Raw genomic sequence first — 26,631 nt, 5'->3', positions numbered from 1 at the left:
TTTAATCTTCACCGAGGACATTTTTACTGATTTTAGAGAGAGAGGAAGGGGGAGAGAGAAACATCGATTAGTTGCCTCCATGTGCCCCAATGGGGGATTGAACCCTCAACCTAGGTATGTGCCCTGACTGGGAATCGAACCTGGAACCTTTTGGGTGTATGAGATGACACTCCAGCCAACTGAGCCACCTGGCCAGGCCAGGCCAGGTTCTTTTCTTTCTTTGGGTCTTTGCGCTGGCTGAACTTTCTCTAGAACTTTCTAGAAACTATCCTGAATGTCTTCTTAGAGAGGCTTTCCTTGACTACTCAGGCTCACAGAGAAACCCCAGATATCACCTCCTGCCATGCTCTACCTTATTACCCTACCTTTTTGGAGCAGTTCTTTGTATGTGGCATGGTCATATTTATTTGTTTTCCTCCCATTCTAGAATGTAAGATCCCCGAGGGCAGAGACTCTGCTCCCTTTTGAATTCCCTGCGCTTAGCAGGGTACCTGACTCAGGTAGTACCGGGGTAGGTGCTCCGCCGCCATTCGCAGAACTGTTCTCACCCCATGGCCCCTAGCCCCACTCTAATCAGGGCAGCTCAGCTTTCTGTCTTGAGCTTCAGTGTAAGGTTTTGTTTACAGAAAGTTTTCTTGGTTAACAAAAGTTTGAAGAGAATTTCCTTCAAAGAATTTACTCTAAGGATATATGAGGAAGAAAAGATTTTAACTTGATGCTGCTGTCAGAGTGTTCTACTTCATAAATATATTGGTGGTGTGGTTGCTGACTTTTTAACCGGAAGGGACAAATCTGAGCACAGCATAATGACTTTAAACATTTCCTGCCATGGGTGCTTTTCTTTACATACTGAATTACATACCATAGATCGTTTGTATCCTATAATTAGGGAGATTATGAGATTATATTATTTTATATTTACTCTTCTTAAAGAGTCCTTCCTGAATCCCAAGCCAAAGCATTTGTACAGCTTTCTTGTGTAAATATTTAAATATTTACGATCTAGGTGTGCTGTTCATACATATAAACATATGTTCCTGTGGTCTATATATATTGCATAGATTCGTGTTCCCTTGTTGCCCACTGAAGTGTAAACACTCTAGTTTATGACTTCTGCTTCCTTTTAAAACTCCTCACTGCATGGGGACTCTGATGTGTACCTGGTTGTGCTTTAAATATTGATTTTTGTCACAGTTGTTCTATGACAATTTCAGTAATTTAGTTTTAAGCTACTCTGTTAATTAGAAACTCACTTCAGTTGTGTTTTAAGTTTTAACCAGTTGGTACAAAGAAATTGTCTTTAGTTTTTGCTTTATGTGTTTTCATATTACAGTATTTGGAGTATAAAATTTTACAACTGTTTTCATTGTAGATTATATATTTTATGAAAATGAAATTTCTTTTTTTTTAAATCACATAAAGCTTTTTCCTTGAAATGGTATTTTACTAAGTGTAGTAACTATTCCTTTTTGTGTTTTTTTGTAGATCCTTAGCCATCCCTTTATTTTCAATCTCTGTCTTTTATTTTAGGTGTATCCTTGTTATCCTGGCTTGCTGTCTTTTCACAACAGCCTATTTTCTTTTCTTAATCCTCACTGGAGTTTATGTTTATTGATCTTAGAGAGAAAGGAAGGGAGAGAAACATGGATTGTTAGTTTCTTTTGCAGCTTAGTTTCAAACAATTTTATAGAGTAGTTCCTATAAATTGTACCTTTGTATATAAAATGAAAATACTCTTGGTCATTTTTGCCATACAAAAATTGTTTTTCTTAGCAACTTACATATTTACTGTAGAAAATTTGAAAAATTTGCATTAAATACTAGCAAAGAAAAGATGGTCTTCTCTCTGGCTACTCAGGACCACTGCGGATGATGTTTGTTGTATATCCCACTGCATTTCCTCCTCGACTTTCTTCATTGTTTTTGAAGGTTGTCAGTGTTTATAGTCCTGTTGCAGTCACTTTCGTCCTTTCGCAGTCTCTCTTGCTTAACTTACAAGGTTGTGAGTCAGCCATTGAAAGGGTCAGAGGTGACGGATGAGTCCTACAAGGCTAATTTAACTTTCCCTTGTTCTCTCTCCCTTCACCCCTCGATTTCTCCATAAGAACTAGTCAGTCTGTCCCCTCAAGTTACACCCTGTTCTCACTCCCTCCTTCACTGTGAAGGGGATGGAAAGGAGCAGAGGATTGAGGGAAGGTGGACGCAGGCCTGGAAAGCAAGGGGTCAAGGTGGTTCTCAGACCAGACAGCCTCTGGAGAGTCAAGCTCGTTTTCTTTCGTTCTTGGTATTTTTCTTCTTTTACTCAAGACATAACTTTTTTGTATCTTGGAATTTGCAGTCTTTTAAATGACCTCAATGTCAAGAACTTGATAAGTTGATTTTAGTCCTGTCATCTTTTTGTGATTGATATGCTCAACCTAGCCGTTGCTTGAACTTGCACTGAGCACCCTCCTTAAGGCTGGAGCATTTTTAGGTAGCAGCCCGTTGTGTAAGTTCACCATGCCTTCATCTTGTGTATCATTAACCGTCTTCCCTCCAAGCTTTGGAAACCTGGCTGAACTTGAGACTTCTGGCGTTCACAGAGCCACCCTGCTGAGGTGAAGGCTAGTATTTGTTGTCTCCATATAGAACTGAGACCTGGTTTATCTCCTGTAATGCACAGATTGGATTCCTTACGTGTTACTAAAAGATACCTTTTGTGTTCATTTTACAAAAAGATCTGATCAAGGCTGTACAAGTGAGAGCAGAGATGACACTATTAACCAAAGTGTTTATTAAACTCTTTTGAGTGAGACCTGTACTTATGTAAGTTCCAAATAGTTTGAAATAGCCAGTGTTGACATGGAACAGTCACCAGCTTTTGAATTTTGATGAATTTCTCTGTTTTAATGTTGGTAGTTGCTATCCCTTTTAGAAACATCCACTCTGCCAGTTAGGTTAGGAATGTGTGCAGAACAACAGCTTAAATAATGGGCGTGTTTGCTATGGAAGCAGATGCCTCTGAGTAAGCCCCCAAATCAAAGAGGAGAAAGGGGAGGAGGCCCTGTAACATCTGTTAGAGACGCCTGTGAGCCCGCAAGTTAGTCTCCATTTCCCAGCCTTGATTTTGTTTTAATTTCCCGTTCTCTTAGAGCATTTTGATTAATTTTGTTAGTAGAGTGCTGTAATGTCTCAAAGAAATGTGATTCTTAAGAACTTTGAGTTTCCGTGTGACTACTTATCTAATCTAACATCTATTGCCTGTGAGAAAAGTGTCCATTTAAGATCATCTCACAGGTCCGACATTAATCTGGATTGTCAGGTGTCTCTAGTCATTTATGGAGACCTCAGGGACCTTGACGGAGCTCATCAGAGCACTGATTCTGTTGAATAGAAGACAGGGCTTCCGGTGTCTTTTTGCTGCAGTTCTTAGCACAATCCAAAAGAATGGTTTCCCCAAATATGGAATAGCATAATTTATGGGAATATTTATTAATATACTAAGGTAAATTGTTAAAAGTTAGCTTAATTTAGTTCAATCTAAGGTTAGCTCTTAGAAACTGATGTAAAAGATAGTTTAAAATGTGCTCAGCTTTATCTAAAGCCTGGGTTTTGGGGTAGAAACCGTTGCCCTAGGGTATCCCATAGTTTCCTTTAATTATTTCAGAAAGAGTATCTGTTACCAAGAAAAGAAAAAAAAGGGAACATTCATTCTTTTAAATTAGGCTTAATTGCAGTGACATATAAAGGAGAAATCATTAATCTAGAGACAGGTAATTTCTTGATTCAGGCTTTTACTCCTGTGGAAGCAACAGAAACACTGTAGGATCATCCTAATTGTTTTAAAAGCAAAGGATTTTAAAAATTCTTGCTGTATTCCTTTTGAATTCTCAGTTAAGAAACTTTTCTGAGTTGGTAGCCTATAGAAACAGGCTGATTGAGAGACATTTACTTTCTAAAACTAGCTTTCTTTTTCTCTGTTTAACCTTTTATTTTTAAAAATTCAGCATATACAAAAGTGGGCGGCAGGGGTGGGGTGGAGTAGTAAGCTCCTAGAACCACATCCATTTTCCAGTCAGTAACTGTTAACTCTTGGCAATCTGTTTCATCTATCCCTCCGGCCCCCTCTGGGATATTTGGAAGCCAGTTCCAGCCATCATATCATTTCATTCAGGTGGCTTGCTTTTGATCACTGCGGTAGAAGCCATTTTCCCTCTTGGCATTAGCACAGACACTTAGGACTGAATAGAATTTATAAGGAGACAGACTCTGCATTGAAGAGCTTACCTTTTAAGAAAGGAGCTCATATTTTCACTGGATACTTTCTTCAAGTTTCTCTTGTCTTTCAAATAAGGGCGTATTTGCAAAGTTTTAAGTTCTTATCTGTTTGGAAATTCCTGTAGCAAGTTCAGGTTTAGTCATCCTGTAACTGCCTTGGCTGTGCCTTATCTAAATAGCATTGAAGGCAAGAAAGAATTATTTCACTGAGAGTTGGCATTGAGAGGAAGTCAGATATATTGGGTATATTTAGGAAGTCCCCCTTAATGCTGTAATAATATACTAGCTTTTAGAGGTGCCTCATTGTAATAGCTCTTGGAAAGCACAAATAAAACACTTAAAGGTGATCTTTTTTCCTAGCCATCAGTGGGATAATTTAATTCCTATTTTGAGTCAAAATAAAAATTTCTTTCAAGTACCTGGGATCTGCAAGTATTGGCTGACTCATCCTTTGTTGTTAAACCTATTGGTTTCCCAGGCCAGTGTGTCTTTTGTATACTTTGACCTTGCACTTTAAACTGAATTCCTTTTGTCCTTTGAAGGAGGCACAAGCTGTCGGCTTATATTGGTCAGTGTGAGAAATAGAATTTTCACTTTTCTCTATGATTTATAAATTTCAAGTGGCTTTGATAATGCTCATAACAGTTTCTCAATTCTAAAAATAGTAGGTTCAACAGATTAAATAAAGTGAAGTGTTTTCCTTCGGAAACTAATGCCAATTTTACCTTGTTAATTCTTAGTTTAGCTCTTGAGCATAAAAAACGGGTTCACTTTTATATTCTACTTTGTTACAATTTATAGGGTAATTGGTGACTTGGCTGTATGTTCCAGGATGCTGAGTGCTGGATTGAGCTGGACCAAGAATCTGATTTGCAGTGATAACGTGTCTGTTTTTCCTCAGTAGCTAAGCAGAAGTAATTATGTGTGTATTCTACCTCTTTCACGGGGGTGTAGTTAGAAGTACTGTAATTAGATTTTATTTTTTTTTAAATTTGCAAAAATATTTGAGCTGCTTCACAGGTTGGTGCTATTTATAAACAAGGTGTCATTGCCCCGGCCCGTGTGGCTCAGTCGGTTGGAGCATCATCTGTCTGTGCACTGAAGGGTTGAGATTTCAATCCCAGCCAGGGACGTACCCGGTTGTTGGGTTATTTCCCTGTTGGGGCGTATATGGGAGGCAACCAACTGATGTTTCACTCTCACATCAATGTTTCTCTTTCTCTCTCCCCCTCTCCCTTTCTCTCTCTCTAAAAATAAATAAAAAATAAATAAAAGCAAGGTGTTAACATCTCATTTTTCTTGATTTGTGCTTTGACACTAGAAGCATATTGCTTTTTGTCTTTTCTCGGTACAGTTTCTGATACATATTTTGAATTTGTTCTCTTAAGGTTTTTAGTAGCTGGGGCACTATAAAGTGTTCTGTGCCCTATTTTTAGTTGTTGAGTCTGGATAGATGGCTGAGTTAACACCAAGAAGTTGAAGTGAGCTAAGTGTTCACCTGTGTATCCTTCTGGCCTCTCCCCTTTCAGGACTGAGTTACTGTTCACAGTGACGCATTTCACTGTCTGTGGCTGGGGAGTCTGAATCAGTTTGCTTGCTGCCTGTTTGTCTTGAACTCAATTTTTGTCTTATTTCCCCCCGCTATTTTGTATCTTAAATTTCAGGATGGGTGATCTACTTGGCTAACTACTGCAGGGGAGATTAGTGCTGTCTAATCAAGTCAGAATGAGATCCTTCATATTATGTGGCGTGAACTAGAGCGAACAGGTCGGAGACTGGAGCTGGGACAGTAGACTCCCTAGTTTTTCTGGGCTCCCATTGTATGTTTATGGGTGAAATTGTTTTCTTTATCTGGTTTGGGTTGAATTATTTGGAAAAAATTCAGGACACACAGGTATATTTTGTAGAATATTCATTTTCTTTTGTTCTTAACAATATTTGGTCAACCTTATACTTAGCTAGGTTGAAGAATTTTAAACATAGTAGTTTAAGAATTTTCCAGTCTCGTTGGGATGCTTATATGTGTGAGCTTCTCACATAATGAGATGATTTGGGACATACATAAATTTTGATGTTTCTAATTTATAGAGCATGGGGCCTAAGGGTTTGGGGTAGTAGTTTTTCAGGGAATAGGACTCTTTCTCTTTCTCTTAGGGTGGACTTCTTGGTTACATTATTACGTTGACCTACTCAAAGGGTTGTTTCTGTTACATTTGGAAATGAATTAGCTCTTATGAACAAATGAGATGACTCAGTCGTCAGGACAGCATTCCAAATATATAGGTAGGGCCAGTTGTCAGTGGATTGTGAAGTGTTTGATGTCATACACCTTGAGTTGGCATCCTGTGATAACTGCTTTGCTTTAAAGGTCCTTAAGAAGCAGTAATAACATACTTTGGTACTGAGTAAGTAAAATAAACAAGAAAGCCTCTGATGTTCAACTGAATTTGTTTGATTTTAAGGCCAACTAAATGAAGTCTGTTTCTAAGCAAAACTGTGCTGTGTGCAGATAAAGAGGAACCTTCTAAGCATTTTGAAAACTGCTTCCAAAATAGCAAGTTTCTGGAAAGTGATTACCTGTTTTAATTCATAGCTTTCTTCTTGAAACGGCATATGTTTAATCTTCAGCTTCCTCAGTTGGACTGTGTTTTATGTATTTCTGTGAGAACTCCAGATAATTGATTTGCAGATTACATGGCTACTATAATACCATGAGATTTAGGGAACTAGCTCATTTCTCTTGTATTCCTTGGAATATTTTGGGGACCATAATCAACTTTGAAAGTCATAATTTGTTGTTTACCACTTTGGAGAATTGAAATTGGTTCCTCAATTTGTAGGACTACACAGTAGCAGGAATCTGACTGGGAAAAGACTCCTTGTTTAGTTCTCAGTTTATGCAGGTGACTACTGGAGGTGGGAGGGTGATCACATGGAATTCTCATGCTTGTTTCATTCATTCATTCTGAAACTCATTTATTCAATGCACATTGTTTGTATGCCTATAATGGGGTCACACCGTGTAATAGATTCTGGGAATTCAAAAACAAGTCCTTGCTCTTTAGGGACCATGGTCCTGTCCAAGAAACAGAGTAAGCAGGCAGTTTACAGTGGATCTAGTTCTAGGCTTAGAGCATGCACAGGGAACAGCAGAGGAAATCCACCAGGCACTGTTCTGCGAGTTTTACCTACAGGAAGACTCACTGAATTCTCCTTGTTGTTAAAGAAAAAATGGTTCTGACGCTTGTTAAAATGGTAAAGAAGACTATTCACGACTGTTGTAATAGAGGAGAGAGATCGGATGAACTCTGAGTACAAGAAGTGGGGATGTATAGCCAGGAGCAGGGTGAAGAGGCCCGTGCGTGGAAAATTACCAAGAGGAGACGTCAAGGGTGGGGGGATTTTTGCTAAACTGACCTAACAGAATTTGGGGTGTAAATATCAAAGGTTGGGGATGAGGAACTTGATCAGATCCAGAGTATGATTCAGCAGGATTCTCGCTAAAACTTGGCTAGGCAGGCTGAAGACAGGCCAGGGGTCAAGGCCAAGGCCTAGTTGACAACAGGCCTCAGACTAAAGTTTGGTCATGGAGAGAGTCTTTATCACTTAAGCCTTTAACGTGAGATACAGTTATAACCTGCATTTGGTAGATAAAGAATCTCAAGCTTAGAAATAGTCTAAGCAACTCACAGAAGGCCCACAGCCAGTCAAGTACCAGAGCTGGATGCTTGCTGGACTCTTGCAGGATGCATTCCATCTGATGACTTGAAACTCTTGATCACCCCCTGGACTGTGTGCCCAGCCTGTAATGGCTCAATTAATTTTGGTAACCCGTTGTGAGAATCAGTAGGAGTTTGCCTGTTCTAGAGTGACTCATGGTCTTGCTGCAGTAAGTACTGTGTGGAAGCCCATGATTTCCAGTGGAGCAGCATGCTCATGTTGCAATGCAGAGTGACATTTAAATGCTAGCAGCTTTGTTAGAACTTCAAATAGTTGCTGTCACTGTTCAGCTATAAACAGCTCTACATTTGGTACATATTCAGCACAATAGCATTTTTTAGTCAGGTTTCTGCATCTCACCTATTGAAATATACCCACTGAAGGAAGAAAATATAAAAATTAGCATTTCAGATGTTCTGAACATAAGTGATTTTAATAGCCAATAATCTGTTTCTGTGCAAAACTTCAAATATGGGTGTTATCCTGTAAGCTTTACAAATTGGTTGTAAGTGAAGTACAGCCATTTTTGTGTGATTTTACCCAGTTGCCCAAGAAAAAGAAAAATTAAGTAGCTTGTATAGTGGCTGCTTCAGAGGTCTATATTAAGAGGAAGACCTTCAGCATGAAGGTAAGGTTCTGTAGATCACAGGATGTTGTGGAGGCTGCCCTGCACTGCTGGGTTCCGGTCCCCTGTACAGCATTTCTTCTGTTCTCTCATCCCTGTTATGTTCCTGCCATTCAGAATTACCCACTCTTCCTTGGATGCATTTTGTACTGTTATATGGTGCTCTGTGCATGCCCTTCATGCTGTTCTTTAGTCTAGAATGCTGTTCCCTATGTAGTTCTACACAGCTCCTAATTGCAGTCACACTCATCATTAGTTATTCTGCAGAGTGGCTTGTTCTCACACTCAGGTGGGTAGCTTTTTTTTATCTGGGCTTTCACAGCAGGTGGAGGATTGCAAGGTAATCTCATTTGATACAGTGTATATGAAAGCAGTAACTATGAATCAATTGTACAAGTTTAAATGTTAATCATAATATTTATAACACTTTATATATGTTTTAATGATTTGGTATATTTTCTTTCAGCGTACTTAAAAAAAAATTTTTTTTAATCCTCACCTGACTATATTTTTATTGATTTTTAGAGAGAGAGGAAGGGGGGGGGAAGAAATGTGGATCAGTTGCCTTTTGTATGCACCCTGACTGGGGATCGAACCCTCAACCTAAGTATGTGCCTTGACCAGGAATCGTACCGCAGCCTTTTGGTGCTTGGGATGACACTCCAACCAATTGAGCCACCCGGCCAGGGCTGTATTTTTTAAAAACAAAAATATGGTAGACATAATACCTTGCATAAAGTTCTGTACTTTTGATAAGCATTTTTAAATGTCACTTACGTCATTGTATAGATCTAACACAATTTACCTAACTATTCCTAGTCTGTTGAACATTTAAGAGTATTTCAGTTTTTAATCAGTAACAATAAAGTCACAGTGAACATCTTTGGACATACACATTTCATTTTGGATTCTTTTCTTAGGGTGGGTTCCCAGGAGTTGAGTTATTAGGCATGTGGGCACAGGGGATTTTTCCTAGTCTTGGCACATACATTGTCATGTTGCTCTTCATAGGAGTTGTAACAGTTCCCCTCCCAGCAGCAGCGTGGGAGAGGGCTCTCTTTGCTATACGGCTATAATATTGGAAATCTGCAATAATAAACTTATTTGAGTTCTGTCTTCATTCCTTTGTGGTGAGTGTTTCATCTTGGGTTGACAAGTAAATTGGTTCAAATTCCCAAGTAAAATTTCCTTTTGTCAGAAACTTTGTAAGATTCATTTCAAAAGTTGGTGTATAAAGGAAATAAGAAGAGCTTTGTCAGAGAGGGAATAAAAGGTTAGTTTTGGAATGTCCGCATCTAGATGAATATTAATCTGAACTGCATATTAAGTGCATTAACTTTACTTCCCTTCAGTAACAATAGTTATCATTTCAAAAATCTTTTGCATGTTTTTTGGAATTGTAAAACTTAATAGCTCTACTGGGTTTCACAACACTGGAATTAAATTCAGCCACCTCAAAGTGTGCAGATGTGTGCCTAAATTGGAATTCTAGATAAATTAATTATAATCCACATTTTGAGTATAAAAATTGGCTTCTACAAAGTTTTCATCTTATGAGAAGTTGAATCTTTTTTAAGAAAAATACAAAATCGAGAAAACCTGGGATTTCCTTTTTCAGTTTTATTCCAGATCACGGTGCATTTGTGATTTTTACAGAAACTTCCAAGCTTCCGTTCTGTGTTTTAACATTACAGCCGGATCTACTTTAAAAAATTGAATGAAATCCTCAGTAAATGATGACTGAGATTCTTTTCAGTTTTTTTCCCCCCCTCAGGCTTCAATGTATTTCAGTGTATCTCAGTCGAACGAGCTGAAACTAAAATCTGAACCAGCCTCTAACACAGCCTGGTTTTCCCTTGGCTGCCTGTACTGTGTTTTAGTGATGCTAATGTCATTGTTTGGTTTCTTAGTCCTAGAACTTCCAGTGGTGATAAATATTGTCCTGCATAGAAGTCCTCTAGGTCCCCTAGCATGGTGCAGCTGGTGTTTGCTAATGACTGCATTGTCCTTTGCACTCATTCATGACTCTGTGACTCTTCATTGATACGGCAGCATGGCTCTCCCTTGGACTTCCCCCTTTCTTTACAATTGGTAAATAATCATCAGCTGTAGCCTGAGATAGCCAGTGTCAGTGTTGGATCAGATTATCAATATGTAGCTATGTAGATTTCATTTATCTACTGATCAGACTCTTAAGTCTTTAGCAAAGAACCTAAGAGATTAAAACACAATCTCCCTTGAATTTTCCACTTGCTGGCATTGGGAGTTGGTTGTATGAGACAGGAGGGCCTGACTGCTATTGCTGTCCATTGTGACGCTACGTCTGTGAGGGTGTCAGAGATGTGAAATGTTGCTGGGATCTCAGTTGTGTGTTTTTATCAGGGCTTGCATTTATCAGATTTATTTTGATGATATACTCAAATGTAGAGTATGTTATAAGTTCTAGCACATGGTGGTTTTTATATAGCACGGGTTTCATCTCTTATTTACTGTGACCTGTTGACTCATTAATTTGTACAGTTGCAGCTGTTACACTCTTTTTGTTGAGTCGGCTTAAAAATCTGGCCGGAGGACTTCCTGCTTTCCCGCTCTTTTTAGTGTTGCAGTTTTGTTTTGCACAATTGGTGCTTTCTGGGTAGTTTCTTGACCTCTTTTCTAAAGCGAAATGTTTTCTCTAAAACTTCTCTCTGCCCAGCCTTGACCACTGTTCCTCTACATGTACTGATAATGCCAGGTTGGTTGCTGGCTGTATTTAGAGGGGTGCAAGTTAATTTTCTAGAGGTAGAGGTGATAGTAGAAAGTAGTACACTGTGTTGACTTAAGACACAGTGTGATACCAGTTCTTGTGCTGCAGTATGCAAATTTATTTTAATGATTGCTTTTAAGTGTGTGCATGTGCCTTGTATGGAAAATTCAGTTTTTATTTAAAGAAAACCTTCAGCCCGGCTGGTGTGGCTCAGTGGTTAAGCAGCAACCCATGAACCAGGAGGTCACGATTTGATTCCCGGTCAGGGCACATGCCCAGGTTGTGGGCTTGATCCCCAGTCAGGGACGTGCAGGAGGCAGCGATCAGTGACTCTATCATCATTGATGTTTCTCTCTCTCTCCCTCTCCCTTCCTCTCTCTGAAATCAATAAAAACCTAATAAATAAAAAAAAAGGAAACCTTCAGATGAATTTTTTTAGTGACCATATAAATCCACATGACATAGATGACATTTGCTCTCCCATTACCTAGTTCACTGCATTTTTCATGTGATAAAATAAGTATTTTCAGTTACCTGTGAAAGGTACTGGAAGTTTGTGAGTTGAAATAGGTTAAATTTATACTCTCATTGTTAATTTGGCTGATAATCCTGAAATTCCCTAAGTTTTATTTTTAAAATAAAATTTTGATCTGAAATGCCCTTCTCCCACTCAGTGATTCTTAAAATTATTATTTGTTATTTGGTTTGGGGTTATCTGCTTTTTCCAGGAATTACTTTTAAGCTTTCAGTACCTTGAGATAATGTTTTTTTCTTTTTTAAAAAATCTTTACTGTTGAAAGTATTACAGATATCACCTCCACCAATAATGTTTTATTCTTAATGACCCTTTTGAAAATGGAAACTTTTGGAAGAAATAAAGTCCCTCATCTATTTTATTGAAGCCTTATGAATGGTCATCCCACCTGCAGCTGCAGTCTGTTAGAATCTGATTTCTTAAATAAGTTAGACAAACTCTAGTTAGTGACTTACTTTTCAGGTGTTACTTTGCAGTTGGTGTAGAAGTGGAAATAAGCATCATAGAGGGGCCAGTTAATTTCCGTTTACTGTTAAAATAAGAACTTCCTTCCCTGTCCTTTTGTTTTCTAAGCCTGATTTTTCAACATTGTAGCTCTGTTCTGCTGCCTGATGAATTGTATCTCCTATTGCATATATTAAAGTAAGGGTGATTTAGAACAACTGAGGGTAAAATCTGTTTACTGAGCTGCATAGGTAGATATCCTGGCATTTCTTTGTGGAAACTAAGCCGGAGTAAGTGGACACGTCGTCTGAAGTGCCAGTGAGTATTGCCTGGTGATGTGCTGACAGCTGGGCTTGACAGTGATTGCTCACCACTGGTCATTCCGGACCTGTCCCCTCTCACCTCTGTCCCCTGCGCCCCCACCCTCCGCAACAGAAATCCGGGGGAGTGCCTGTTCTCTTTTAGAGGACAGCTTCAGTGTTCACTGCAGTTTTTCGGACAGAACATTGACAGTGACTCTTTGAACTTAGTCATAAGGTTCTCTTTCGTTGGGTTCTTTACCCTTCATGAAGTTTAGAAATCTCTCACTTGTGAACTGGCTGTACATCCCTTACAGGTCATCTCGCTCCACCTCAGACAGCAGCACAGAGAGAAGCCACACCGGAGGGAGGCCCATGACTTAAGACATGACAGTTGGGCATTGATCAGCTTGGCTGTATGTTTGGGTTTGTCAGCTCCTTTGTCCTTTTATTGCTTGGCTTTCAGTACCTCTTCTCTGTGTTTCAAAAGAGCTTTGTGTACCTCCTGTCCTTGTGTGTAACCTCACAGGAGCGAAGTGGGCGTGAAGCAGCATCAGGCTCTTCTAGTTGTTTCTGTTCCTTCCAGACTTTTTCTTAAATAAGAGAGATTCCTTCAGTTTTCCTTTAAGGTTTTCAAAGTTTGAATTTTTAGAGATGTTAAGGCCTTTAAAAGGAAAGATACAGGGACAGCAGTGTTGTTGTTGGGTGAGTCCTTTCTTATCCCCACCCAAGAATGAGGGTGTTTTTCCATTTTTAGGGAGCGGAAGGGAGAGTGACATGACAGGGACACATGGATTGGTTGCCTCCCACACACGCCCAGACGGGGGGGGGGGGGGGGGGGGTGTCGGACCTCCAACCCAGGTATATGCCTTTTTTTTTTTTTTTTTTTTTTTAACATGTCTTTATTGATTTCAGGGAGAGGAAGGGAGAGGGAGAGATAGAAACATCAATCATCAGAGTCATTGATCGGCTGCCTCCTGCATACCCCCTGCTGGGGATCGAGCCCGAAACCCGGGCATGTGCCCTGACTGGGAATTGAACCATGATCTCCTGGATCATATAGGTCAGTGCTCAACCTCTGAGCCACACTGGGCTGGCCAGGCCAGGTATGTGCCCGTGACTGGAAATTGAACCGGAGACCCTCCTGTGCACAGGCTGATGCTCTAACCACTGAGCAGTGCTGATCAGGGCTTGGTGATTCCTTTTAATTTTTATTTTCGTTCAGGGGTAAATATGGGTAAAATTGTACCTAAATCCAGACTATCACAACTCTGAAGTGTCATATAGTAATACGATATGACTAGAGTGTGGTTTATCTTAGTGTTATTGAGGGTATTTTTAATATCCTTTAGGATGTTTAAAATATACGTATATTTTCATTTTCTCTCACATTTTCACATTTCTGTTCCTTTCTTTCCTCTCAGTCTTTTATTGATGCCAAATTTCTAGACATTTAAATTTTCTAGTCTGTACCTCCAACCCTGTAGGTTCTTTAACCTAAAACTAAACCTATTGAGCAACTTTAAAATAAAATTTTAAAAAGCATTTCTTTATAAGAAATGAACTTAAAGTTTATTATCTTATGCTATGAAAATCTATTTCAAATAAATAAATTAGCCTGAATGTTGGGAAAGGGCACCATGATCTGGGAAGAGACAAAATACCTTCTCTACCAAGAGGACACTCTTAGTATTGGGACCGCATGTTCTCTGAGAGCAGCAGCATAGGTCAGTGGTGACATCCAGCTGGGCCTGTCTGCTCCTGTTACCTTTGCTTGTCTCTAATTTATGTAAGAGGATTATAGGATTTATGTGAGAGTGAATGGTCAATAATTAAGTGAAAAACATAATGCATGTTCATGATCTCTCTTGGTCTTTAGGTCATTAATTCTAAACTAGCCCTGTTTTGGTGTATTAGAAACCTGCTAATTATTTGAATTACATAATTGTGAAGATTCCTTTTCTGTGGGTGATTATATATTTGAATTTCCTCATTTCATCTCACGTAGTTGTTTTATAAATACACATTTTTAGAGGTTTTCTTTAAATACATCAACATTTGCGATTTTAATGTAAATGCTGAAATTAAGGATCAGCGTTCCTTTAGCTTTCTATAATTGGCTCTCCTTCCTGAAGCTGAAGTGAAGGAAGATGAAAGACTTCTCAAACATCCTAGCTTTTGGCTTAAAGATCTTAACATTTACCCAAACTTTTAAAAAGTACTGCTGTTTCCCTGTCTCTTGATTGCTCAGTATATAGTCTGTCTGTTTTTCTAGTTTTTATATGTAAGTATAGGGGTGTTTACCTTACTCTAAAAATTAATGTTTATAAAACGTCTTAAGAACTTGGGGAAATTATGCATTATAACTTAAAGAGTGCAAAAGAGAGAAACAGTTGTATATTTATAGGGAAAAGACTAAACAGAAATATAAATCCCAAGCTGGTGGGAGGGCTGCCTTTTCTGCCTGTAAGAACTCCAATTCAGCAACCTCCCCCCAACATTATATCAGCTCCTTGCTGCTAGTCTTCCCACCCTCCTCCTGGGCAGTGGTCCTGCCTCCTTACTTCTTCCCAGGCAGTAGGGCCAGGGACCCCAGAGAGAGTTGCCCTTCTCTGCTTTGCTCTAGGCAAGTCCCTGTGTTGTTTGTTTTTAGCATAGGTGACCTACCTTATCCTGTTTCAATCTCATCATATGCGTGGAATTTCTGCCTTCATTCACTTTATTTTATCTTTTCTTTCCTTTTCTTTTTATTGCCCTGGGCTTTCTGTAAGATGTCAAATATATATATATTTGTCATATATATATGACTTTCTACTTCCGTTTGATAAATGCTTACTTACACTAAAGGAAGCTTTGCTTTTTCATATAAGAAGTAAAAGCTCTTTGGACTTATATGTCAAAATGCTTAAACTTATTTCTCCCATTCAGTTTCCTCTGTGTCTGCTGACACTTAAAACAAACAAACTTGGTTTCTCTTTGTCTCCTTTTTGTTTCTAGCGCTTTCATTGCTTGGAACAGTATCCTCTCGCTCCCCATTCCCCAGTTCACCCTAGTTGGTTTACCAGGCTAACTACTGTGCTTCATGAGTGTTCAGTGAATTTCTTCATACTGAAAGACTGATGCCCTCTTCTACCATTTAATAATTGTGTAAACTGTTGCCTTAGCTTCCACATCTGAAAGATGGGTTAGTAATATTACTTAGCTCATAGGGTTAATAGAATTGGCTAGTATAGCTCAAATGTATTAGCAAGCATTTAATAAAGTTTTAGTTAATTATTTGTTGCTTGCATTTTACATTGTTTGCTGCTAATGGCTCTTTCTGTGTACACATACACACACACACACACACTTTCTTTGATGTGTATTTCTGTCCCCTATCTAATTGTAACCCCCCCCCCCAGTTTTTTAAAGCATCATAGACAAATAAAAGCTATATACATTTAGGGTGTACAGCATGATTTAATGCATGTACACATTATGAAATGATGGCCACAATAGAGCTAGTTCACACATCCACACCTCACAGGGTTACCATTTTATGTGTGTGTGAATATGTGATGAGACCACTCAAGACCTCTTCTTTTAGAAAATATCAGGTATACAGTACAGTATTATTAACTTTTGTCACCATGCTGCACCTTAGATTCTCAGAGCTTACTCATCTTGTAACTGTTTATATCATTTGACCAACGTCTCCTCATTCCCTCCGCCTTCCAGCTTGTGGCAAGTACCATTTTATTTGCTGGTTCTACAAGTTCGACTTTTTTGATTCCACATATAACTGAGATTATACAGTGTTTTCCTTTCTGTGTCTGGCTTATTTCACTTAGCATAGTGTCCTCCAGGTTCATCCGTGTCGTAAGAGGCAGGATTTCCTTTTTTAATGGCTGGGGAGTTGTATTGTATATGTACACACATTTTCTTCCTCTGTGTACCTGTTAGCAGACACTTAGTTTGTTTTCATGTCTTGGCCATTGTGGATAATGCTGCCGTGAACCCTGGAGTGCGCACGTCCCTCTGAGATAGTGATCTCATTTCCTTTGGATGTGTGCTCAGAAGTGAGATTGCAGGATCATATGGTAGTTGTATTTTCTTTATATATATTACAGGAAGGCGAGTGACAGTTGCAGGTGTTATGCTGACCTGAGCTGTCTGTCTCTCCAGGTTGCTTCTGCATGCAGTTGGAGATCCTATGGCTATAACCAGCCGCAGCCCTTGCAAACACGCCACCTGTTTTCATTTTTTTGAAGAACCTCTGTACTGTTTGCCATTGTGGTTGTAGCAGTTTACATTCCTATCAGCAGTGCACAGGGGTTCCCTTTTCTCCACATCCTTGCATTTGTTACCTCCTGTCTTTTTTATAATAGCCACCCTAACAGGTGTGAGGTGATATCTCATTGTGGTTTTGCAGTAGTGATGTTCAGCATTTTTTCATGTACCTGTTGGCCATTTATGCCTTATTTGAAAAAATGTCTGTTCAGGTCCTTTGCTCATTTTTTATTTGTTCATTTGTGTTATTTTTTCTTTTGCTGTTGAGTTCTGTGAGTTCATTGTAAATCCTTAACAGCAAGGGTGATGCCAGTAAGTCCTCACCGAAGCTGACTGTGTAATTTTGGCAGAGTGTAGACCAGGGGTGGGGAGCCTTTTTTCTGTCAGGGGCCATTTGGATATTTATAACATCATTCGAGGACCATACAAAAGTATCAACTTAAAAATTATGAAAAAAGCTCCTAGATTTATTGAGTTTCGAGTCCCACCTGCGGTTGCCTTGCAGGGCCAGACCAGTATGGCTAGCGAGCTGGACATTTCCCACTCCTGGGGTAGACCATTATCTCTGATTCTGGGAGTAGAGCTTTAAGATGCCATTTGATGCCAGGTAATATCACTTAAAAAAAACAAAACAAAACAAAAAAAACTATGTAAAAGTAAAGGGTATATTTAAAAATAAATAAATTAAAGTAAAGGCTATTTTGTTTTGTTGACAGTGGCGGCTTGATAACCCTTGAGCAACTGAAGTTAAAATTGTTAAATTGAAGGGTGAGGCACTTAAAATGTTTACTCTTTCTTCCCCCTGTGCACAAGTCTGTCTGTTAATTAATCCAGGTCATGCAAAGAAGCATCTCCTAGTAGAGACGTGACATATACAGAATTGGGGAAAAAATGTTTTAGTTTTTTTCCTCCAGTGGGGTTGGGGGTGGGCACGTTGGATTGATAGATGAGGCTGCGCTGAACTGGCCTTTCAGCCTTCCCACCATGTATGTAAGTAGCTGCTTTCTGCCCTGCCTATCCTTCAGGCACCCCTAAAGCTCACTCTGAAGACGACGGAAACAGACATGAACCCTTCAGATTTGGAAGTTGATTCTGACACTGACATGAAGGCAAGCGTTGCTTTCATAAGAGAGAGCTTTTGGAAATTAAAACTATCATAGTTGGAAAAGAATTCCAAGGGTAGATTGGAAGGTGACATTGAGGAGGCGTATTTACTGTGTTAAGTATAAGGAAAGATACTCAGCGAGGGTGGATTTTTTAGTTGAGGAAGAGGACTGCTTGGTTCCACATTGGCCGCACGTGAACAAAGGATGCCTGGTGGGGACTTTGCCTGGGTTTGGGTTCCATGTTCTGGGCAGACATTAGGTAATATGCATTGTGTTCAGGGCCGCAACTGCAGACAGTATTTTTCATGGGTGGAACGCAGGCCATGGAGTTTGCTGTCTCTGCTCAAATCCAGCTTGGTCACCAAATGTGCGGTATTGCTCTGATCACTTCACCTCTCTGATTCTCATTTCCTCATCTGTAATACGGGGCGGGGGGGGTAATTACAGGACGTGTCTCACAGGGCTGCGACGACAAGGAAAAGCACCAAGACCAAAAAATTGCCTGGTACAGTGGGTAGCATTTTCCAAGTGCTCATTAAAAAGAGCTACTGTTAGCCCCGGCTGGTTTGGCCCAGTGCTTAGAACATCGGCCCGAGGACTAAAGGGTCCCGGGTTCAGTTCTGGCCAAGGGCACGTACCTTGGTTACAGGCTTGTCCCTGGCCTTGGTCGGGGTATGTGCGGGAGGCAACCAATCGATGTGTCTTTCTCACATCGATGTTTCTCTCTCTCTCTCAAAAGCAATGGAAAAGAAATATCCTCAGGTGAGGATTAAAAAAAAAGTTATAAAAGAGCTGCTGTTATAACCACCAAGCAGATGTCCTAGTATATGGAGATGGTGAAGAAGGTCTTTTTAAAAGTGACAGATGCAGTACTGGTGATACACTGGGCCATCCTGGGCGAATGGTGTCACTTTTCAGACCGAAGTTTCTTGTTGCCACAGTGTCTTTCGTCAACATTCCCCAGGGCCCATTGGCACCAAGAAACTGCAGAGAATGAATGAATGAGTCCCCCTAGTTGTAACTGTCACAGAGCTGAACCCTAGCTCTGGTATCAGCCTTCTGATCATGAAAGACACAGCATGTTGGTGTGTTTAAAGTGTAGGAGTGAAGTTTTCATAAACTTAAATGTTTCATTTCAATTACAGGCGTCGATTAGCAAGGTGAAAGTGACAGAACCATGGCTCAGTTTCCAGCACCTTTTGGTGGTAAGTTTTTAAAGATTTTCCTTTTTAAATGTACTTTGGAACCGTATATTAATAACTTAGTATTGTGGCAAATTTCAGATATATACATAAATAGAATGAATAGTATAATTAACCCAGCTTATATGTACCCATCGCAGAGTTTCAGCGACTGTCAACCCACAGCCAGTATTGCTTCATCTGGATTCTTTCAAAGCAACTCTCAGGCATCAAATCATTTCATTCACAAATATTTAATACATGTTTCTAAAAGATAAGAACACTTTTAAAGGTATAATCACAATACCATTATCCTATCTACAAAATTTATAGCAATTTCTTAATATCAGTGTTAAAATTCTGATTCAGCCATTTTTTTGTTATGGTTTGTTGAAATCGGGATTCAAACAAGGTACATATGTTGCAGTTAGTTCCTGTGTGTCCTGAGTGTCTTCACTAGTGAACTCCCCTCTGTCCCCTCTGTTTTTTCTTTGCAATTTGTTTGTTGACATGACCAGGTCATTTATTCTATACTTTTTCTAAAGCCTGGATTGGAAGGGTGACATTTCTGTTTCACTTTATCTGCTTAAAACATATCAATCTGCATAAAATGGTTTTTTTAGGCAATTTTTTTCTAACATTATTAGGAAAGTGTTAAATAATTGTTTCTGTTTGCTCGCTAAGTATTTTTTTCAAGTGAGAGTGTGGCACATTAGTGGCCTACTCCGCTGTCTGAGGCAGGCATCATGAAGAGAGTAGCAGGAGCAGAGCACTGTTGCTTGGATCCCCCTGTAAAAGTCCCTGTGGGATTCTGGTACGGAAGTCTGGGAAGTTTTCACAGCCATTAGCGTTACTTATCTTGTGTTTTGTTTTCGCCTTCCTTCTTAATTACTGGGCACGGTTTCTTTCTTTTTTGCTTTTTTTTGGCTTGCTTTGTTTTAGTTCAGGGATGAATTCTGACAGGGAAATAACAGTCTCTTCTAGGATTTGCTAGACTGTAAGGCCTATGAGGGAAGGGATCAGGTCTGTACCCGTCAACATTTGATCCCTAATGTCTGGCACAGTTCTTGGCACTTAAGTGCAGCCAATAGCTATGTCTGCAGTGACTTGCCGCTCTGCCTGTCCCCACCGTAGCAGACCCTGCGGAGAGGTTAGCGGCAGCATGCAGGCATTTTGCTTTGTGCTGGGCTCATTCACATTTGTATGAAACATACATGTATGGTCTGTTCCCATCTTTTGGGAAGTGTCTGAAGTGTTGAGAACCTTCTGCCTGTGTAATCTAGAGTTAATTTTGGTGATTTGTTTGAGAATCAGTCCGAAGTGAGAAAGATCTCAGAAGTGGGAACCTCTGCTCAGTCTTGAGCTGAAACTGAAGGAGAACCTAAGTCCCATTCTCCTTGGTTTGCTATTTTTTTTAAAACCAGCCTTAGTGAGGTGTAATATACATGCCATAACATTCACTGGTTTTAACTTACAACTTCAGTGGGGTTTTTGTAAATTTACAGAGTTGTGCAAGCATTACTACAGTCCAACACTTGAGTATTTTTATCACCCCCAGAGATTTCATGGAATCACATCAGATACTAATTGTGAAGCTTAACGTCTTTCATAACTTTCGCTTGTGGCATTTAAGATGTCTGAAAATGCAGTTAAATTAGTCTGTTGCTTACATTCATGTAAATAATTGATGATTAACTTACTATATCTTCATACAGTGCTGCTAACTATAGGATTATAGGACAGTGTTTGTAAAAAATTCGTGCCAATTTCTTCTTTGGGTGGGTGAGGCTTGGTTTACTCTTAATTTTTTAACTTTGTGTGCCTAACTTCCAAGGAAAAACAGGCATTCATTTATCAGATAGTTTATAACATTGACAGACTCTTAAAGTACTAGCAACTAGTAAATGTGAGGGCCTGTTTCTTCTTTCTCAGTCAGTAACCTGTGTGCCTTTCTTTGGCTTCTAGGCAGCCTGGATATCTGGGCCATAACTGTGGAGGAAAGAGCGAAGCATGATCAGCAGTTCCATAGTTTAAAGCCAATGTCTGGATTTATCACTGGTAATTGGAGTCCATATTTTTACATTGTTACTTCTCAGTAGTGCATCTGTCTTAGGAGAATCTATTATGCAAGCTAAGGTGGGCTTACCTGTGACTGAGGGGGATTTACCCATTCACCTTGTCCTTGAGCCTGTATTTTTATAATTGCTTTTCTAATAATGCATTGAAGCTCTGTTTGCAATCTTAGTGGACGTCAAGCCACTTGTTCCTGGCACATCATTGATGCGAATTAGTTAAGATCAAAGGGCCGCAATTCTTTAAGGAAGGTAGCACTGGACTCTGGTCCTTGGGCTAAAACACTTGCTTAATTCTGATCTTGAACTGGTTTGGGAAACTTAAATAAATGAACAGATTCTGAACACTTGAAAAAGGAATTCTCTTGTTCCTGTGTCCCTAAAGTTCCTTTGGAACTTTGCCTTTTCTATTACCTTTCCTGTTTGGTTCCCCTGTGGGAATTGGCTTTGGGGAAAATGAGACCCAGATTTTTTGTATGTGTCTTTGCCTCATAGTTCTCTTTAACTTATTAAATCTTAATCATTGATGTGATTTTTAAAAATTGTTGTTACTTATTCCCCGTAAACATATTAGAAGCACAAAAATTTGAAGTGTAGATATTGGAAATGGCAAAGACCTTTTTAAAAAGTAGAGGTGTGGCTCTCACTTTCCGGAGGATCCCTGTAGATGTGCTTAGTCACGTGTGTGGCAGTTACCACCTTTGTTGAGATAATTTTTTTAAAGCAGTAAGTTCTAGAGTCAGTGCTGATGGCTGCATGTTACTGTTGCATATGGATTTACACTTGGCTGTTATCATGTATTCAATTCAGTATTTGCAGGATTACCAGCCTCTTTCTTAGTTTTGCAATTTTATTGTCAGAAAATTTCTATTGTTGGTCAGCTATTGTTTTATTCTGAAACTTTTCCCACTTAATTTACAGGTGATCAAGCTAGAAACTTTTTTTTCCAATCTGGGTTACCTCAGCCTGTTTTAGCACAGATATGGTAAGTTGGAACTTCGTATAAGCCGAAGATAAAATAAAATATTCCAGTAATATAATTTCTTAAGCTATAGAAGGAAACTATACACCTCTAGTCTGGAACACCCTGTACTTCTCACTAGAGAAAGACTTTGAAAAGTGTTCTCATGTGGAACTAAAAAAAAAAAAAAAAAGTGGTGACATTTGCCAGGTAACAAAAAGTTGAATTTCCAGTTGAGAAATCTACATTTTGATATTTATCTACCTATTTATTTTAGCTTGACCCATCTTCATCTGAATGTCCCACATTTCTTGCTTTATTATGGAATGGTTCTGTATCTTTCATTGAATAGAGTAAAAAAACATATATTTGAGGGTTAGTAGTGAAGTCACCAGTGAAATAGTGAAACAGCCAGTATTTATTACAGTTTTGTACAAGGGAAATGCGTAATAAATATTGTTGAATTTCTTGATTAACTATCAAAGATAAGCATTGAATCTTGAAACCTCAGGAAGGAAAGAGAGTAAGCGGCAGATGTAGTTTGTGTTCGAGGCTCGTGTGGGAGCCATGCTCTCCCTCGGTGTTTGGTTCTTTCTTATAGTAATGCTCTGCTTCCCTGGTTTGCTGGTGTTGTGGGGGCAGCTTGCTGTTGTAGAAAAAGCACGATTTATAGGCACAAGTCTTCATTTGAATCCCAGCTGTACTACCTTCTGACTTTAGGATTTGGAACATGTATTTGTTCTCTCTAATCCTGGTTTTCTAATCTAGAAAATGGGATGAGATATTTTCCTTACAGGGCAAAGAGGATTGGGAGAGAAATTTACATAAAGCACTTAGTGTGGGGCCTGGCATATAATAGGCCCTCAAAACAAAACCCAAAAAAGGTAGCTGCTGTCGGCACAGGGAGCTGGGTATTCCACATAACTAAGTTGTCCGGCTAATTGCTTGTCCCTGTAAATGATTGACCTCTTTTATTTGTAATTTAATAGAAATTAATAAAGATTGACATAATTCCTTGTTGCCTTTAAGCAGAAAATAGTCTGAGCTTTGATTTTAAGTGTCATCAGTATGAAAACCATTTACTATGTTCTGAAATAGCAAAACTGTCGTGGGAAATGTAGGTAGATTGGTGTATGAATATATTTGAATTGAAACTAAATGACACCACATTTCTGTGCTTTTTTTGGTGTCTATTTTATTTTCTTTTGCCTGGTTGTTAGCATATTGGCTGCCAGACTGTCTCTTTCAACTAGCGAGCCTTCTGGTTCGAACCTCTGATCTACTTTGAGCTTGGAAAATCAAATAACCAGGTTTTTTGGAATTACTTCTAAAATAAAATAGAAGGCAGAGAGAGAGAGGGAGAAAAGGGGAGAAGGGAAGAACAGGAGCACTGACCTGTCAGTTGAGTGCCGAAGTTTAAATGCAAGAGACTTGTGACCCTGCTTTGCTTTGTGTGCTGGCAGATGATTGTGTTTCACATCATCGATCAGGCTCACTCACTAGAGCCTTCCTTTCCCAAGCTTAACTTCCTCTGTTGAATTCTGCTTTCACGCTGTGTTCCCAGTGTAAGAAGGTCATTCAGGAAGCAGTCTCTTGATGAGTACTCTGCTGCAGGAAAGTCTCACCTCACGTGTATTCACTCAGCAGTGGAAAGATGTTTACCAGGTGCCTACTCTGGGTCAGTGAACATTGTAGGTGCTGGGACATAGCCGTGAACGAAGCAGACAAAGCCCATGCTTTCAGAGAAACTGCAGCCTAGTGGGAGGAGGTAGTTAATAGCACTATAAAAATTGTCACATGGTAGTAAGTGTAATCCAGAAGAATGAGTATTATGTACTAAATTGTACTTTTTTAAATTGTTAATTTTTCAAACTATTTTATAGGCTTAGTGGATCAAAGTCATTTTTCCAACTTATTATTTTTATAGTGAAATTTTTTTTTAACAATACAGATTATGAATTGGCAATCAAAAATGTTCTTTGTCTTTATTTTTTGTGTGACATTTTGTTAAACTTGTGATGGCATATCTTTTTTTAATCAAGAATTTTTTTTTTTTTAATCAAGAATTGCTGTTGGGGATGTGGGGGACGCTCCTAAGTATCTTTTCCCAAATGAAATCTTTGAAAGTAACTGTAAATTTCACATACCGTGGCTGTCCTCAGATGATGGGCTAGTACAGGGCCCAGCGTATGACCGGTCTTTCCGCACCAGCTCTGTTTCTCACTCACTTTGTAAACCGAGCAGTGCTTGATGTCTTCAAATTTAGGTTTTTAAATTTATAAATAATAGCAGCTGCCCTAATGAAATGGTTTTGCCTTTTTTCTCTCATGCTGATCTTGTGTTCTCATGTGGTTTTTCTAGCAGGGTCCCAGGGGAGGCCTGTGCCTCTTTTGGTAGACAGAGGCATGGGCTTGAGGCTGGAGCTTTTGACACTCCCTGTGTCAGTCATCTGGGCAAGAAGAAAATCTTGGATTGAGAATAGACCTCAATTCAAATATATGAGTGATGTGGACTGCCTGGGAGTATGTGTTAGAAACTTTTATAATTTTTGATCTATGTAGAACCTATATTCCAGTTAACTAATTTGTGACTTTTGAGCTTTAACCTACTAATACTTTAGGGCTGCCTATCTCCAGTCTGATTTCCAGTTAAGAATATAAGAAAACCTGAATTCTCGGAAGATGGAATCAAGTCAGTGCGTGTAGTGCCAAAGATGATACACCTTCCTAGAAACTGTCTTACTAATAAGGAGCTGGAAGGAAACTGGCAAACATCCTAAATCCTCTTGGCAGCTCATTACAATTGTTCCAGCCTCGGCCTTGTGAGAGGGAGAGGAGGCAAGGGCATGGACAAGGTCTTAAAGGTTCTGGGAAGTAAAAGAGGGCGAGTGAGGCTTTGGAATCAGAGGCTGTAGGGGCCACAGATGTGGAGATTAAAGGCTTTTAAGGAGAGAGCTGGGGGGGAGAGGGAGCACCACCTAGAAATGGGCCCTGAGAGGGAAGGAGGGAGCCAGAGGCACAAAGACAGAAATTCAAACAATGTCGTGATGTGGGCATGGGCACAGGGCAGACAGCTCTAGATCTTGGGGCACCTTGGAGTCCCCTCAGCCCCCAATAGGATCAGTGTGCTGAAGCCAGGTACCAAAGTAGGGCACCCTGGGCTCGCATTCCCTTCCCTGCACCCTCCATCCTGAATCGCCACCTCAGTTCACGGCTTTGAGCATCTGTCTATCCTGCTGCAGGGAGCCATGCCCGAATCCTCTCGTTCCCTTACCCTTCACATCCAGCCCACCGGTGCACACCTTCGATTCCATTTTCAGACTTTAGTCCCAGTCTGGCCACTTCTTTCTGCCTCCCTGTCCACTGTCACAATGGGTCATTTCACCTGGGCCCACTGTTTGAATGTCCTGACTGGAGTCTCTCTTTCACTCTTGCCCATTTAGACTCCAGTCTCCAAACAGCACACAAACAGTCTTTTAAAAAAGTAAATCCACTTATTTTATTATTATTATTTTTTAAATATATCTTTATTGATTTCAGAGAGAGGAAAGGAGAGGGAGAGAGACAGAGAGAAACATCAATGATGAGAGAGTCATTGATTGAGCCCACAACCCGGGCATGTGCCCTGACCCGGAATCAAACCCTGATCGCTTGGATCCTAGGTTGACGCTCAACCGCTGAGCCACGCCCTGCCGGGCTAAAAAAGTAAATCCACTTAAAACTCTCCAGTGAGGGGAAATGTAGACTCATCGCCAAGGCCACATGGCCCAGTGCGGCCTGGCTCTTGCATTTTCCCCTCGCTTTTCACCACCATCCCCTCTTTTCGTGCACTCGTTTCCCAGACCTTCTTTCTGGCCTTATATGGGCCAGGCTTCTCTGGTCAGCAATGCGGTTCTTCTGGGTTCTCACATGGCTGGCTCATCGCCCTTCAGGTTTCATTTGTGTCTCACCTCCTCAGAGACGTGCTTCCTGACCACGAGTCCTCGGTTGTTCCCCTACCACCTGTGCCTGCCCGTCACTGTCCTCTCCTTGCCATCACCTGGTTTCGTCTCCCAGTTGCACGCACCATCGTGTGGAATAAGCTTACTCATTTGCTGATTAATTTTCTTGTTTAGAGTGTGTAATAAAATATAAGCTCTGAGGGCAGGAACCGGGTCTCCCTTTTCCACAGTTGTAACCCCAATTCCTAGGTAGTGCCTAGGTCTCTTGAAGAGTGGACCCTCTACAAAAAACATTAGTTGGATGAGTAGCAAACGAATGAATGAAGACTAGTTTGGATTTATATGAACAGTGTGAGATGAGCACCCGTGACCAGTGTGTATGACGAGGTGGGCTCCTGAAGGGATCCACAGGTGCCAGCTCTGGGCAGTGAAGGAAATAGGCTGCGAGGGGGCCGGTCTACTTGACTCCTGTCCTA

The 26,631-nt window shown here is 40.0% G+C and overlaps 1 protein-coding gene across 2 annotated transcripts in view; it reads left to right on the top strand.

The window, feature by feature from the left end:
* The window catches only part of ITSN1 (intersectin 1), a 163,900-nt gene that overhangs the window by 21,582 nt on the left and 115,687 nt on the right, over positions 1-26,631 (top strand). For both annotated transcript variants that reach the window (XM_081139006.1, XM_081139005.1), the window contains exons 2-4: positions 19,147-19,206; positions 21,148-21,240; positions 22,176-22,239. In XM_081139006.1, the coding sequence (XP_080995132.1) occupies positions 19,179-19,206; positions 21,148-21,240; positions 22,176-22,239 (185 nt within the window). In that variant the 5' untranslated portion in view covers positions 19,147-19,178. The remainder of the gene's footprint in view (positions 1-19,146; positions 19,207-21,147; positions 21,241-22,175; positions 22,240-26,631) is intronic.

Source organism: Miniopterus schreibersii (genome assembly GCF_964146895.1).
Source record: "Miniopterus schreibersii genome assembly, chromosome: 5".
Classification (NCBI taxonomy): domain Eukaryota; kingdom Metazoa; phylum Chordata; class Mammalia; order Chiroptera; family Miniopteridae; genus Miniopterus; species Miniopterus schreibersii.
The sequence above is the reverse complement of the archived record's forward strand: the minus strand, read 5'-3'. Positions and strand labels throughout refer to the sequence as shown.